This window comes from Sceloporus undulatus, chromosome 6, assembly GCF_019175285.1.
Source record: "Sceloporus undulatus isolate JIND9_A2432 ecotype Alabama chromosome 6, SceUnd_v1.1, whole genome shotgun sequence".
In the NCBI taxonomy this organism is placed as follows: Eukaryota; Metazoa; Chordata; class Lepidosauria; order Squamata; family Phrynosomatidae; genus Sceloporus; species Sceloporus undulatus.
Genome location: NC_056527.1, coordinates 85,379,836 through 85,396,839, shown reverse-complemented (window position 1 = coordinate 85,396,839; position 17,004 = coordinate 85,379,836). Strand labels below are relative to the sequence as shown.

General features: G+C 42.6%; 1 protein-coding gene across 1 annotated transcript in view; it reads right to left on the bottom strand.

Moving 5' to 3' along the window:
- The window catches only part of DNAJC7 (DnaJ heat shock protein family (Hsp40) member C7), a 38,529-nt gene extending 22,926 nt beyond the window's left edge, over nt 1-15,603 (bottom strand). Inside the window, exon 1 of the mRNA XM_042472158.1 lies at nt 15,399-15,603. Within this exon, the coding sequence (XP_042328092.1) occupies nt 15,399-15,508 (110 nt within the window). The 5' untranslated portion in view covers nt 15,509-15,603. The remainder of the gene's footprint in view (nt 1-15,398) is intronic.
- Between the last annotated feature and the right edge of the window lie 1,401 nt (nt 15,604-17,004).

Here is a 17,004-nt window from a genome sequence, read left to right as displayed (position 1 = left end):
CTGGGGCTCCACATTCTTTCTTGTTGATATATATGAGACATATTCAGTGTACTTGAACGACGACTCCCCTCTTCAAGGGAGTCAAGCTGAATGTTCACAGTCTGCACTGTATTCAGCACAGTATAATGAACTAGTGTGTCACTTATAAATACTGTAAATAATTGTTTGAAGAGTGATCCCCGCAAAGGCAGATTTTGTCGTTGTTGCCTCAGTTCATTCTTTTGCATAGACAATCAGGCTTTAACTGATAACAAATGGTCTTGAATTTCGTTTTAAAGGATTAAGACATTTTACGCTTCATTATGTTTGAGTTGAAGTAGTTCCATTTTAAAGCATTTTTTAAAAAAGCAATATTTAATATAAAGCATACAATCAAGTAAAATAAAGGTATTCTTTAAATTTAAAATGATTTAAAAAAACCCCTAAGGCCCAAAGAACAGCGATTCTCTCTTGCCTCATGAGAGCTACAAAGCTTGCCATCTGTTTATATGCATGAAGGGCTATCAATAGAATTTGCACCCTGCTGAATCATTGAAGATAACACTTTGCTTGCACCCTAATGACTGGAAGAGGCAGCCAAGTGAAGAGGGTATTATCACATTGCTTCCAGCTGGGAATGTAGCAATTCCATTTTGGCTGAGGAATGTTACTTGAGTCTGAACTGAAATGAGAAATTCAAAACATAGCATTCTTCTACATAAGGCTGGTATGGGGAAGATGAGAATCTAGCTTCTTAAAACCATAGCAGTTTTAGAGTACTGGCTATAGGAAGAGCCAAAATGCCAATCCTGAATTCACAGGCTTGGGACCATTGGCCCATCTTTTCTCTACCCCTGGCATGACCCAAGCAAAAGGCCTTCTAGAGTACACAATACAAGCTATGTTAGGGGAAAAATCCAGAGAGAGAGAGAGAGAGAGAGAGAGAGAGAGAGAGTCCCAAACAACAGAGGGTTGTGTTGTGTTAACATAGTTTTAACCTCATTCTAGCGTGAACACTAGCTCCTCTTTCTGGCCTCTCCATTCCAGCCAGTTCTCCCTAGAATGGTACAGTTGATCAGCATGCAAACACAATAGGACCCAAGAACATTTCATTTTTCAAAAGTGGCTCACAGAGGTTAAGGCTAAGGCGTATGCAGCTCACATTTAATACAGCCAATTATGCTTGGTCGAGAAGCTAACAATGGTCTTGATATGTCCCATGTTCAGGCATGCTGAAGAAGGGAATGGCACATACAGTACAATAAGCACAGGATAATTAGAAAGTTAAACAATAGGCCAACGTTTCTCCACTTCCCAGAGCTGTGCACCTTTTTAAGAATTATGAGCAGGAGTATGATAACAAAGGTCCAGATACAGTGGGAATGCATGGTTTTCCAGTGTACAAATTAGTTACAGTGACCCCTTCATTTTGTATGCAAGGAGCACAGTAAAAACATAATCTTCCAGTTTAAAAACAGCCATTGAAATGTGAAGGTCCTCAAGAGAAAAATGGGGAGGGGATTGTTCCTCCCTTTAAAGTGTATTTTAATGATATACAGTGGGCCCTCGCCTTACACAGGGATCTATTCTGGATCCCTCCGCATAAGGCGAATTCTGCCTATGTTCAAGCCCCATTGTAAACAATGGGGCTCGTGCATGGTGGCGCGGCGGCGCGCAACGGGCACGTGCAGCCATTCAATTGAATGGGACGCGCTGCCCCTTCCACCCCGTGGCTTGAGCGCGTAAGCACACACATAATTGTAGATATATAAATTCTGTTATATAGCTATTCATGTTTTGGATCTCTCTCTGAAAGAACTAGAGTTGTCTTTTAAAATTCTGAGAATATCAGTAGTTAGGGATATAATTCAGTTTTGGCTGTGCAAACCAGGTGGTTGTCCACACGGCCTGAAAGAAATGGCCTTCCCCTGTTTCGGAACTCACCTGTGTAGATAACACACATGGCTATAATGGCAGGGAAACTGCCCCAAGCCATGCTTTGGGGCTTAACACTGGACCAAAATAAATCCCTGATTGCTCTGGTTTAAGTGGGAAAGCAAGAACGACTGCATTGGTGTGTGGACTACACACTGTTGTGGAGACAGAGGAGGACCCAGGTGGCCAGCAGATGCCCTAGGTCAGCCAAACCATCACCATCTTTGCTGGCTATACTTTTTGTGTTGCACGCCTGCGAGTCAATTGCAGAAGTGGTCAGCAGCACCATCGACCCATCACATACCCCATGAAGTGAAATGACTATAAGTACATCAGGTTAGAAACCATAAAATGGATTTAATAAAAACATTAATAAATTGGCTAGTCGAACAGGGAGGCAAGAGAGAAAAAAGAGGTATGCATGGGGGGTGGGGGATGTCATGATTGAAGAGATGCTCATTGTTTCAGGAGGGTTTTGAAGCTGCCCTAAGCTGGCCCTCCAAGGCAGCAGCCCACTGCTCCAGTCAGCGAACTGCAGGGGGCAAGGAAGATGGGGGAGGAGGAAGCTCCATTGTTGTATTTTGCCAATGTGTCACTTCGTGCACTGATGCCCTATATGGGCAGTAGATTGATCATGGGAATGAGTGTCTGGTTGTGCACGACACCCAATGGACTGGTGGCTGGGAGGGATGAGGGAGGCGATTGGTGGCTGTTGGTGGAGTGTCTATGTGCTTGTGCTCATGCTTTTTTGGTGGAACAAAAATAATAATAATAATGGTGTGGTTTGTAGTGGCAATTGCTCTATTATGCTAGGTAAGTCCTCACAGCAGGTGGTGGGGGTGGTGCAAACTGCGTTTGGTTGTCGGCCCATTGTGGCAGCCAGTGGTTCTTCCCACAAAATTGGGGCAACACTGGGGGGTAAGTCAGCTTTTCCTTTCTGTCTGTTTTTGGCCCATGAGACTATAAAAAGGACTGTTAATAGTAATTCTTCTATGCCTCTGGGGCCCCAACTAATTTGCATCAGTTCCGAGTCCCATTTTCTTCCATAATAAATCTAGATTGTTTGATTGTATCTTTCACATACACTCCACATTTATTTGCTGTAATTTAGGAATTTCACCTCAAAGTCAGCTAGGCCAAAATTAAAGTAAAGTGAACATTGGATTAGTTTAGACCTGACAATTCAAGCTTCATAAATCTTGGCTTATGAAGCCATCAATGAACACTAGGCTTCACCACCACAACCTTGCAAATCACCTGAGGCTTTCAACTTAGTTAAAATAAACCAGAGCATCCAGTTGTACAGCAACAGTGATTTAATGTTAAGTTTACTAATCAATGGTGCTCAAGCACACTAATCAATTAGTTTCAATGGGGCTCAAGCACATGTGGAACTTGCCTTACGCGGTGGGGTCTGGAACATAAGGCAAGGGCGCAGTATATATGAGGCCCATCAGGCTTGGCTTGTGCCCCATAAAATTTTTTGGGGGGAGGGGCTTGAATACTCAAACAATTTATATGGGGCACAAGCCAAACCTGATGGGCCTCATATACAGTGCGCCCTTGCCCTACACAGGGGGACCATTTGAGACCCCACCGTATAAGACAAGTTCCACATGCGCTTGAGCCCCATTGAAACTAATGGGTTTTGTGTGTGCAGCGCGCGCCCGTGTCATACAGTGCACCCGCATCATACACGGGCACATTATATGCTGCTCTGTGCTGCTTCTTCCGGCACAGTGTTCTGGAAGAAACAATGGTGTGTGCACCTGTGGCGTGCTGCTGCCGCCACACACCACCACAAGCATGAGCCCCATTACTTGTAATGGGGCTGGAGCATACACGCTTTTTGTTTTATGCGGGGGGCTCCGGAATGGATCCCCACATAAAACAAGGGCGCACTGTACTGTATTCTCTTAGACTCTGCACGTTTAGCGCACCCACGTCATACTGTATTCTTTTAGTGTCTGCACTCGAACTGCCCTCTGACTATAGACCAGGGGTAGGCAACCCTTTTGAGCCGGGGGCCGGGTTGCTGTCCCTCAGACAACTGGGGGGCCGAAGCCCAAAAAAATAAATAAGTAAATAATTTTTTAAAAATTAATTAAATAAATAAACCGGGACAAATGTAGGACAAAATTTTCAAATGGAGGGCACTTTTTAAATAAAAAATGGAGGACACGTGGAAAAATTTGCTGATTTTTAAAAAATGTTAAGATAAATGCATGTTTCTGAGGCTTCTATAGACAATTGCCCCACCATGCCCCTCGCGTGAGACGCCAAAGGCCCCGGCGGCAATCGGTGGCAGGACCAGGCTGGGGCCGGTCCCAAGGCCTCGCCGGGCCGCATTCGGCCCGCGGGCCGCAGGTTGCCTACCCCTGCTATAGACGGTATAAGGAAAGACAGATATCAATGAGGAAACTAGAGTTCAAGATGGTTTTTTGCCTTTACTGATGATCTGATTTTAATATGCCTGGTAAATTTCTGATAAACACTGAAACTTCCTGCAATTGTTGCAAGGGGTGGGGTAGGAGGAGTGTTAGATGAATATTCAGCACTGAATGTCCTTTGGCTGATATTCTGCTAGGGACCATAAGAAATAAACAACATGTAAACTATTTTCACTCGTTCTTTCTGATGGATCTGCATATGACAACTCCACAGAGACCACCTGGTCAAATACCACAACTGGAGCTAATGACATCTACCGTGTTTTATCAATGTGATGAACAGATAAAGAAGAGGTGCTTTTTAAAAATAAGTCCTGCACTTGTTTACTAAGGACTCTGACTGCCACAACAAGAGGAAAAGAATTCTTGATCTCCTGATATCATGAATGATTGTTTCTACTCCAAACAGATGCCACAGCCTGAATGAGGTCATTCTGCAAGTCCTGCACTGATGTAGGCTGCATTCCCCACTTGCTACTTTTGATGCTAGAGAAAGAATCTGCTTGGCTAAAAATACAATCCAGCTCTCTGAATGGATCTCATTGTTGGGCGAAGAGTTGGCGTCCCTCTCTGGTGAACCCTGGGGGTGGAAGGACAGAGCTACAACAAGGATCTTTAAAAAAAAATCCTCCCATCACTACTTGCCTCCCTGTCACTGCATAACTTTGCTAGAGAGGACGCTGAGGTATGTACTTTTTCAGCACCACATGCCACTAGGCTGCCATGGCACTAAACAGTAAGCAGAAGGGAAACTCAGCTGCCCTTCAATACAAGAAGAAACAGCAAACACAAATATGAACAGCCAAGAGGCCATTTCAGAAATGTAGACCTGAAAAGCATATAAATTCAGCAATCAGAGCAAAGCTGGAAAGGGAAAAATCAGCATATAAGCAGCAACGAGTTCTTAATAAATGTGTATGACTCTGAAGGCTCTTGGTAAAACCTAGATTACCCTGGGCTTTGATTCTAAAAGTCAAGTTCCTAGTCACCACATTTGCAGTACAAACTGAACATGCTATGGCAGAAAGGGTATGGGCTTGGAAAATGGGTTGTCCATGGCAGACAGTCATGTGTTCTAAGGGATTGTGCAAACAGCCCCAAAGTGGCGGCCTCCAGCTGCCTCTCTTTCAGCCAGATTGGGGCTCAGCAACCACACGCCGTGGCTGATCTCGCCTTTCCATGGCGCAACAGCTGTGGCTATGAAGCACCCATTCGGCACTGTGTCATGTGGATGCAGCGCTGGAGCACTATGATGCTGCGCACTGTGTAGTGCAGTACATGGTGTCCTGGAGGCGGAGCTTGGGTGTGTGTCGTGTAGATGCTATGCCCCAACTCTGACCGCAGGCTGGCCCAAAGTGCCAGTCTGCACAGGGCCTAAGTTAGGCCCTGTGCAGACCCGCCATTAAGGCTGACCTGGGGCAGAGTTGAGGCGTCGCATCCATATGGAAGACACTCCTACTTTGCCCCAGGGCGCCACAACACTGTCGCCACGCACTGCACGATGTGTGGCAACATGGTGCTCCTCTGGCACTGCATCTGCATTGAGCAATGCTGAAGGAGCACAGTATAGCTACGGTGTTGTGGCTATCGCGCCCTGGAAAGGCCAGATTGGGGCCACAGTGTGTGATTGCCATGGCCCCGATCTGTCTGTCTGCACAAGATTCACTTCAAGACCTAGTTAAAGGCTGGTGGTTAGCAGCCATTTTGAGGATCCTCAACAAACCAGCAACGTATGCTCTTCCTCACAGATATATCCACCTCCTGACAAAAACTCGTCAAGGATGGCAGGTTGAGTAATTTCCAGAAACTTGATACAGTATTCTTTGACCTTTGTCTTCAAAATCTCTTCTCCAGGCTAAACATACCCAGCTCCCCAAGTCTCTCCTTACAGGGCATGGTTGCCAGACCTTTCACTATTTTGATTCTGAGATTACTTTTGACTGTTTTTAAAACTCTTGGATGAAGTTCCTTTGGCCCTGGAGACCTGAACTCATTTGTGGTGGCCAGGTTTTCCTTTTTATCTATTCTGTGTTGCATTTCCCTACTGCATCATCTGCTCCATTTCCCTTAGACTGAACATAGTTTTCCTTTTGGGAGAAGACGGGGGCAAAGAATGCACCGAGTTGTTTTGTCTTTTCTCTGTCCCCTGTTAGCATTTCTTAATCTTCTTCATTTCAGGGCCCTAATATTTTGTTCTACTTTGTTATGCCTCATTATAGACACAACCCCTCCCCCTTTATTCTTTTTAATCTTTCTTGCAAGCCTAGGCTCCTTCTGCGCTTTACCTTTTCTGATTTTCTCAAGATTAAATTGAACACAATATGCAAAATATATTCCAAGATGCCTGTTTGGGACTAATGATAGAAATCACAGAATTCTATCAATCCCACTGCAGAGTACACACTCCCAAGGAATGAGAGCGTCCAACGTCTGTGGGTTTTTGGGGTTTTTTAAACAGGCACCACAGATGACCAAGTGAAATCAGCCACAGTGGACAAACTCTTGAGAACAGCAACTTTATCATCACCATGTGAAGATCCAGGGGAGGGGTAGATATGTCCTATGTTTCAATTTCAGTTCACACAGGGTAACAGGTCAGATTAGATGCATCACAGAATCATCTGCAATGGGCTGGGAGTCTGCAGCAGATGTCCAGGAGGAGTTTCAGTGCAAAAAAGACCATTTGGAAAAAGCTTCTGGGAAATAGAAGCACTGAAGACCACTATGCTTGGTAGCGCAACCAGCTTTTCTCCCCTTAAAATTAACTGTGAAGCAAAAATTAAAATATGTTTAATGACTGTGGCCTGAGACTCACCACCAGCAAGGGGCAACTCACACTCTCCCCCTGCAGCATTCCATGAGCCAGATGGCACAAGTTAAGTGTTAGGTAGACTGAAATTTTGTAAAGTGGAGGAGTTAAGTAGGCAAGACTGGCTTTATAGGAAGGAGCTGTCAACAGATTATCTTGGCATCTCCTCCAGTTTGTACTTACAAGATGCAGGACAAATGGCACCCAATGCAGTTTATTGTGGCACGTGGAGAAATATTTATCTGTACACTGGTGCCCCCTAGTGCTTAGCATGGAGAACGGAGACCTACCTGCGCAGGGCAATCAAGAGTGCCATAATCATTGCCAAAGCTTGTGGGCTTTCTACACATTTCACACACAACATAACACTACAACAATTCAGAGTGGGTCCTGAAGAAATGATTACTCAAGCCTACATCTTTGGTGCATGAGGGTGCCTTTAAGGTCATGTTGTGAAGGGCTTAAAACTGTTCATCAGTTCTCCATGCCTACAGCATACACAGCATTGCCTCAGCTGGCTTTGGTTTCCTTTTCCTGGAAACCAGTTGGCAGCTAAATACCCAGGTGCTGTTACAGAGAGACGCGTCCCATTCGAAATCAGTCTGGCAAGAAAAACATTTCAGACAGGACACTCAATAAGCAAGATTATCTTAAATCAGATACGTGATGTCGATGATGTCTTGTTGCCTTGCTCAATTTTGCAAGAGAAGTTTTAACTACCAGTATCAGCTAAATGGCAGCATCTACAACTGAAACATTTATTACAATCCAGATTTGGCCCTTTAGCTTTAAGTGAATCTGAGGTTCTCTTATTATCAGGTACATTAATTGAGACCAACGAAACTAACAATATATGTGTGTTATCTGTAAATAATTATAATATGCAAGGTTCAGAGCAAGAAAGGAATATGGGATCGAAATATCCAGTTCTGACTACTCAATGGCCATTGACTAAACAGTGGCGATATCATCATCATTATTATCATCATCCCATTTCCCCCAAAATTAGGACTCAAATTGGCTTACAATTTAAAAGAATACAATTAGAAACACACAAAAGTGTGCATTAAAACAGAATTAAATTGTTATTGTATTAAAACACAACATGCAAAACTAGTATGGCTACAGATCTCTGACTAGATCTTAGACAACAGAAATTGCTCTTCCAAATACACTGAACATTCGAGAAAGGGCTAAGTCAACAAATGGTTGGAGAAGTAATGCCACTAATGCTGCCTTAACACATATGTTTTTGGAGTTGATCCTGTTGTAGTTACATTTTGGGAGGAAGTAATTACATAACTGAAAATAGTTTTGGAAAGTTTCTGGATATTTAGCAGCATGACTGTTCCTTGGAAATTAACAAATGGCCAACAGAAGTGGATTTTTCATGGCCTTTTGGCTGCTATCAGGAATCTATCAATCAAGAATATATGCTACCAAAGCTGTTTGCAAAGCAGCAGGTAACAAGGGGAGGGAGGGAGGGAAATACAGCCCTTTATTCTACCCTATTTTATATATCAATTTGCTGTCTTAAGAGCCATTAAGACATCACAGCCATGCTTGGATGATTACTCTATAACAGAGGTGACTGGATATTTTTGCATTCCTATAGATTACACCAACAGTAAATCTCAACAGCTATTCTTACTTTCTTCAGAGTTCCAAAACTAGACAAAACTTTGGAATGGAATAGTGGACACTTTAGTCCTCTGGCAGACACAAACGTGATCATTAGTGATCCTCAGTGGCTCATGTCTCATAGGCAATGCTACGCAATGTTTTCATACATGTCCCTCACATTACCGTACCTCCTATGAAGACAGGGAAGGCACAAAATATATATTTTCTTTAACATGCAAAATAGTTTGATGGGGTTTATGAATAATCTATATGACTACCTACAGACACTGGAGCATTTTGCCTTTCAAACAAGATTCTTACCTGGACCTGCTTTGGAAACACTTGGGAATGATATAACTCGTTCACTCATGAGCTCTAGATGACATTTATTAATTCTGTGTGTCACTATGAAAATATTTAAATAAAACAGTGTGTCCAGTTTTAGCCAAAGTTACGTTGTTATCAGGCCCTTTCAAGCTCCCAGCCTGATTCTTCATGTTTCATGTACTCTCTGTCCCCAAACAGAGATTGCTTTTATTATGGCATACATCAAAGTTAGTAAACATATTTTCCACTAAGGTTTAACTGTGAGAACCTACTGGATTACTTGGTGGGCTACTAGCAACAATATGTAAACAGCTTTTGGAGCTTTTCCAGGTGAACGTCAAGATAAACACGTCTTCAAATACATAATTTTAAAAACAATCGCTCTCAACCTTTACAATTTTTCCTTGTGGAATTATACCACAGCAACAATATCAAGGTAGAGTAATTATGTGCAAGCACATTTTCTCTGAATATAGATAAAATGAAATACATTGATAATTAGGTGTACTTGCAATCTGTCCTGTTACACAAGCAGTAGACTGCAGTTGCCGATAGACAGGTTCTTATCTACATATTGTACTGCTTACATCTTCTGTTTGTGTAGTGATGAATTTCAGAAAAGAAGGTGTCAAAAAACAGCAAATTGGAACAAGCACCCCAGACTAATTTGGTCAATGTCCAAAAACAGACACACCACTGTAGTACTTGCACCTTTTAAAATAAGTTTGCATCAAGGGAATCTTCTCCACATTTCCAAAGTCACATGTGAAAGATCTGGAAATGATGCTCTATGAGAAGCGACTTGGGAAGTTGGGTATGTTTAGCCTGGAGAAGAGAAGGTTGAGAGGCGATATGATAGCCCTGTTTAATATTTGAAGCGATGCCATATTGAGGATAGAACAAGCTTGTTTTCTGCTGCTCCAGAGACTGGGACATAGATGGATTCAAGCTACAGAAAAGATAACCCACCTAAACTTTAGGAAAAACTTCCTGACAGTAAGAGCTGGATGGGAAAAAAAGTGAGTGGAGATGTTTTAAGTTCTGGGTATTTTATGTCACCTAGTAAAGGGATGGGACTTTCTTTGCAGGGTGACCTGGCAGTAGAATTAAGGGCTTTCCTAGCTCTTTGACTTTCGTGTATTTTACAATTTTGCAACTCACTATTTACTGCCCAAACCCTCTGTGCTAAGATACCATGTCAACAACAAACACCAAGGGCCAACTCCAATTTGGAAAGAGTCTTGAGAATTGCATTCCAGCAACAAGTGAGGCTAAGGACCAAAATAAAAACAAGCAGGGACAGAGGCATTCAAATATACACGGCACAGCTCAATTCTATGAATGTTTTACGCAGCATTCACTCCAATTCAACTGGTTCCCAAACTGAAAGGTACAACTCCATCCCCATGCAACAGCTTCCTGGGAAAGAAGAACTCAAGTTCATTCAAAAGTTTTCTAATTGATGTCCCCATCAATTGATGTACACATCTTTTAAGCTTCCCATAGAACAACCCAGATCAAAGCAAGTACCTTTTTCCCCACGGTCTTCAGAGTATGAAGTAGAAACAATGAACATATTCCGCACCAGTTGCTTTTGGAGTGTACCCCCCTCACTCCTGATTATATATGGTATGGATGATGGGAACTGCAGTGCAACATATGAAAAAGCACACATTCCCCACCCCAGTGAAATATGGGGAGACTCTTAAACACCGAACGAGCAAGGACATGAATCGCAACAGGGAGAAACCAGCTTGAGATCATGAATGTAAGAAGAACAGCAAGTGGTTGCTAGGGTTTCCAGCCAGATCCAGCTATTTCAAGATTTTTCAAAATACTACAGGGTGCCAGGGGGTCTTAGGTCTATTAGGAATGCCCTGGTCCAGCATTCTCCAGCCTGACACTCTCACACACGCAGATATTTCAGACCAACTTATGAACTTCACCACTATCCGTGTTTATGTGAAGGTGATGTGAGTTATAGTCTAATATGCCTGCAGGACAGAAAGTTGAGAAGGCCAGGCACTAGACTAGATGCCCTGAATTTCCTGCTAAAAGAGGAACGTGGGGAAGACTATTTTGGAAAAGACTTATATTCCTGTCAGTAGTGGCTGAGAATTCTAGGGGTAGCAAGAATCTAATGTTATTCCCAGCCATCAGTTAATACCATGCTCAATGCACGCAAAGTCCTTTGGAGCTGTGAACAGGAACACCCAAGGTATGAAAGACAACAGTTGAAAGAAATCCTTTCCACATTCAATTGTCACTTTAGGGACCCCTGGCTGCTGCACAGAGTTCTGGAATATGTCCTGGGAGGCACAGCTAGTGCATGCTGCTCAATGACAAGGCTGATTTGGCCTCATGTCTGCTCTCTGTGAACACACAGTTTGCCTTCAAACATGCTCCTGTGCCTGCAAGCTGCTGTTCAGGGAAGACTGCCTGCCATTATTATTCAACTCACTGGAGAACTACGATAACCTACCAAGCAACCACAGCAGTCTCTGCATAATGTATAATTTTAAAGATAATGCTGTACTATTTACAATCCCAAACCGCTCAATTTGCAAAATTAAATGTTGCCTAGCATATGTTGGGTGGGAGGTGGATGAACGAAGGCTGTATTTCCAGCCAGATCCAGCTTTCTTTTAGAAAGATCTTCAGGCCCTGAGCCTTCCAAAATTAATGGTTAGTAGGTTCCCTTGCTGCAGACACAGTTCCTAAATATGCCTGTGCGTTGGCAACCGGAGAAAGCATTTGGTAGTTCTTGGGGCAAGTGTGAAGGACAGATGTGCTCCCAACACTTCCCTATTGCTGATCATTTATTACTGGCATAATTGGACCTGGCTCTGCATAATGGGAAATGAAAGTGAAACTCCTATTCAGTCTTTCTCAGTTTAACCCAATTTCTAGGACTTCCTTCAGAATAAATCATGTTGTGATCATGATCAGCCACTTCCTAAACATGAACAGGTATCAGCAACTATCCAGTGAGAAAGAAGCATATGTGGAGCAGGTTGGCTAAATTTTTCATTGCTTTTCTCTTATAAATATAATTATACACTGTAACATGTCATAACTATAGAGTAAAAAAAGAGAAACCTAAAATAAGCTGTGTTACTTTGAGCAACAGGAGTTCCTCCCAATCCACCCAAACATTCATTAAAGACAGGTAGCCAGAAGGCTCATTTCTTTTACTGCCACTCCCTGTTTATTCAGCCAGGGCCTATGACTTATTCACAGTTAAGGCCTATCCCTCCATTAGTAACAATAGGAAGCACTTGCTTTATACTGAATCGTTGGTTCATCTAGCTCAACTGATTACAGTACTCTCAATTGACACCAGTTCTCCAGGATTTCAGACAACTCTTTCCTGGTCCTACATGAAGATACCAGAGACTGAATCCGGGACCTTTTCTACATGTACAGCATGTACTCTGCCACTAGATATGGTTGTTCCTCTACAGAGAATGAATCACTTGCTGTTCAGCTGTTATCAGAAGCCTACATAAATCACCACCTAAGGACTTAATCACAAGCCTCTTGGTTAGCTATGGAGTTTTACCACAGATTCCTCTAAAACCTATCATTTTCTCCACAAATAAGGGAGAAGTGACCAGGCTATGAGCCACAGCCACTAGACTGACAGATGAGTGTAGAAGGTCAGGGTAAATCCCAGTTTCTAACAAAGAATGTATGCTGCTGCTTTTGAAACAGAATATACTCGTCCCTCCACATTTGCGGCTTTGACATTTGTGGATTTGATTATTCGCAGATTTTATTAATATGCTCTCTCTAGGAATATCTAGGTCCTCCAGTGCAACTCTATGGTCAACTTTAACCAAAAGTTGCACTGAAGGACCTAGAGAGAACACTCCACTAGGCCTTTGTAGCTCCTCCAGTGCAATTCTGTGGTCAATGTCTGGCAGATGCTGACCGCAGAGTTGCACTGGAAGACCTAGAGATTTCTAGAGAGTGTTATCTCAGGTAAAAACACGACTGTTTATGTTATTTGTGGTTTCCCCACATTCATGGGGGTCCTGTGCCCTTAACCCCAGCGAATGTTGAGGGACGAGTGTATATTACTTCCAATTAGTACCAAGCTTTTAATTTTCTGTCAAGAAGATGGTGCCATTCACTATCTCAATATGGTGTATTTAATTTCCCTCAAATATGAGTTAAAGCAAATCTATCAGAAAGCCCATGCATCCCACTAGTCCCCTGTGGAACTTATCCCTATTTTCTAACACAGAGGTTCTCAACCAGGAATCCATAAACTGGATGGGCTCCAGGGAATCCATGAACTAATCTCTTTCCTGTTGAAATTTATTCTTTTCAAGTGTCCAGTTTATTATTACTTTTATTCTTGAGTAGCCTATGTAAAGAAAACCAATTCACAATGCAATAAAGCACAATTTGTGTGTATATCCTGCTATGCATTTGTCTAGGCCACAGCTTTCAGCAGATTCTCAAGGGGATCTTGGAAAGGGGGGGGGGGATCAATCTGCTAACTTCTTTGATAAAAGAACAGTCTCCATCTCAATATAGACACATGGGCTCACACAGGAACAGGTTTGTTCCCTGTATGTCAAAGTGGTACTATGTGGCTGTTGTTGTTGTTGTTGCTGCTGTGTGACTTCAAGTTGTTTGTGATTTATAGCGACCCAAAGGCTACCCTATCACAGGGTTTTCTTTGTATGTTTCTTCAAAGGAGGGTTGCCTTTGCCATCCTCTGGGGCTGAGAATGTGTGACTTGCCCAAGGTCACCCAGTGGGTTTACATGGCTGAGCCGAGATTCGAACTCTTGTCTCCAGAGTCATAGTCCAACGCTCAAACCTTTAATCCACGCTAGCACTTAACAAAATTACCTGGCAAAACCCACTATAATATTTCACTGGATGATGTGAGAACATAATTATAATATTTTAATATTTCATTGTAACATTTTGCTGGATGACCTGAGTTTAATGTAAGCTCTGTGTAAAACAGTCATAATACTATCCTGGTTTTTACAGACATGTCCTAAGGAACTCTGGCCAATGAATGGAAGCGAAGTATGAAAGGGCACCCTTAAATATACACGGAGTTGTAACATTACAGAAGAACTCCCTTTAAACCATGCAATAAACACAGGTCTTAACTAAGCATAAATGAAAAGACTTTTGATTCCCAGCAGGAGCCCTGGTACCTTTTGAGATCCAAAGCGCACTGCAGAAATAACCCAGTTTGAGACCGCTTTAACTGCCCTGGCTCAGTGCTAGGGAATCCCAGAGCTGTCTGACAGAGAAGGCTAAGTAAGTGCTAGAGTCCCCAGTATTCCCTAACCTTGAGCCAGGGCAGTTAAAGTGGTCTCAAACTGGATCATTTCCGCAGTGTCTTCTGGACCTATATAATCCCTGTGTGCGAGACTCCAGTTGACACGTCTTAGGCTTCAGCTAAAAAATGAAACACATCACAAAACGTTATGCATCGATGCTCGGTATTTCCCCACTCCATTATTTTACAGGGTGGGATTCTCTTCCATTGCTGGTGTTGAGGAAGGCCTATTTATTCGCAAGGCTGAACATCTGTCATTGGGGATGCTTTGATTGTGATTTCCTGCATGGCAGAATGGGGTTGGACTGGATGGCCCTTGTGGTCTCTTCCAACTCTTTGATTCTATGATTCTATACACCCCGCAAATGACTAGGGTCAGATCTTTACAGGCCCCATTTTGGGAACTGAACATGTCATTGTGCTCAAGCTCCTGGTGCTCTCCACCATATTTATCTTAAAGGATTGTGCTGGGTTCAAGCAATTCGGTCCCTTTCTTTCTACACCTTAAAAGAGTTGTGGAGGCAGATGACAGCCAGGTTCTCCTGCAGCAAGGAGAGGATTGGTTCAAATCCTGAATGGATTGCATCTAGAACACATTAACTCCGGTGTTCAAAAGAGACAAACAACCTACATTGTAAACCGCCTTGATCTTTTGTAAAGGCGGCATATAAATGAAATGCATTATTATTATTATTATGGTACTGTCTTGTCCATTGTATATAATTCCTTGGGGGGAAATGATTAAGGAGGCTATTAGAAATGAAGTTTCATCAGAAGGAAGCTGCTCAGTGGTTCCCCAAAGAGGCATTTTTTGGACTCCATTTCCCAGAAGCCTCAGCCATGGCGGCCAATGGCCTGGGATTCTGGGAGCTGAAGTCCACACTCATTGCGAGTGCAGCCAAGGGAGCCTTTCTTTGCCTTCGAAGGGAGAAAGAAGGGGGAGAAGGGAAAGAAGGCCTTACCTCCGCGTCCCCGCGTCCTCGTCCTCGTCGCTCAACATCACCGGCGCCTCAGAATGGGAACCTGCCGCGGGCGCCATAATCACGTCGCAATCTCCGCCCGCCGACGCCATCTTGCGCCCTTGTCGCTGCAATCAACGGCCGGCGGCGAGCCGGTGATAGAGAGAGACAGAGACAGAGAAAGGAAAGAGAGGGAACGGAAGTTCATAACTCCATTTCCGGTCATAGATAAGAGAGGGCTAGAGAGGCAACTTCCGGTTGGGCTAGACGAGGAGAGGGCGGCTTTGAGTCCGCCAAGAGGGGCGCCTCAGTCAGGCCCTGGCCCTTTTTGCTTTTGCTTTGTGTCCACTAGGCTTTATTACTATTATTATTATATTTTATTTTCTTATATTTTTCTTATTCTTATTCTTATTTTCTTATATTTTATTTTCTTAGATTTTATTTTCTTAGATTTTTTCTTATTATTATTATTATTATTTTCTTTTCTTATATTTTTGTTATTATTATTATTTTATTATATTATATTTCTAATTCTTCTTCTTCTTCTTCTTCTTTTATTATATTTTATTTTCTTATATCCCACCTTTCCCCCAATATAGGGGGATATAAGAAGGCATCGAACAAGTATAAAGCAACACAGTTTAAAAACAACACAAACTATTAAAATGTACACTCATCCCTCCCTATTTGCGCATTTGATTGTTCGTGGATTTGGTTAATGCAGTTATGTCATCTCTAGGAATATCTGGGTCCTCCAGCACACAACTCCGTGGTCAACATTTAACTAAAGGTTGCACTGAAAGACTAGGCCTAATTAGGGTTGCCATAATTCTCTACTATAAACCGGGACGAAATGTAGGACAAAATTTAGACCAAAATGTAGGATGTTTAAGACAAAATGGAGGACCTTAAATGTCCTACATTTTATCTTACGATTGTCCTACATTTTGGTCTAAATTTTGTCCCACATTTTGTCCCCGTTTATAGTAGAGAATTATGGCAACCCTATATTGTAGCTCCTCCAGTGCAATTCTGTGGCCAGCGTCTGTTGGACATTGGCCACTTTGACTGCTATGGCTCAGTGCTATGCTGTAATTTCGTGAGACGTTTAACCTCCTCAGAGTTCTGGTGCCACAACAAACTAGAAATTTCCATTGCGTTGAGCCATGGCAGTCAAAGTGGTGTCAATCTGGATTATTCCTGCAAGAAAGAAGGTGGTAGCGTGATCTTTGGTAGACTTGAGCCTCTGAAGTCCCCACTCCACCAAAGGCAGCTGTTTACTGAGATAAATCACAAAAATGTTGTCATGAAGACAAGCAGAAGCACTTCTTATTATCAAAACCACCATCCCCACCACCAAGTTTATTGATTAGTCAACTGGTCATATCAATGGTAAAATACAAACATCAGAATATCAAAGTACATACAAAGATAAAACTGGATCACTCCTAAAACACGTATAAAATTAGCTAGAAGTTTGAGATACATAAAAGTTGAACAGAAACAGGTTTGATAAAATACAAAAATGTAGAATGAAAACAAACTAAAACATGGGGTTGTGGAGGAAATAAAAAAAGGGGGTGTTTAATTGAACTCATCACCATGGCAC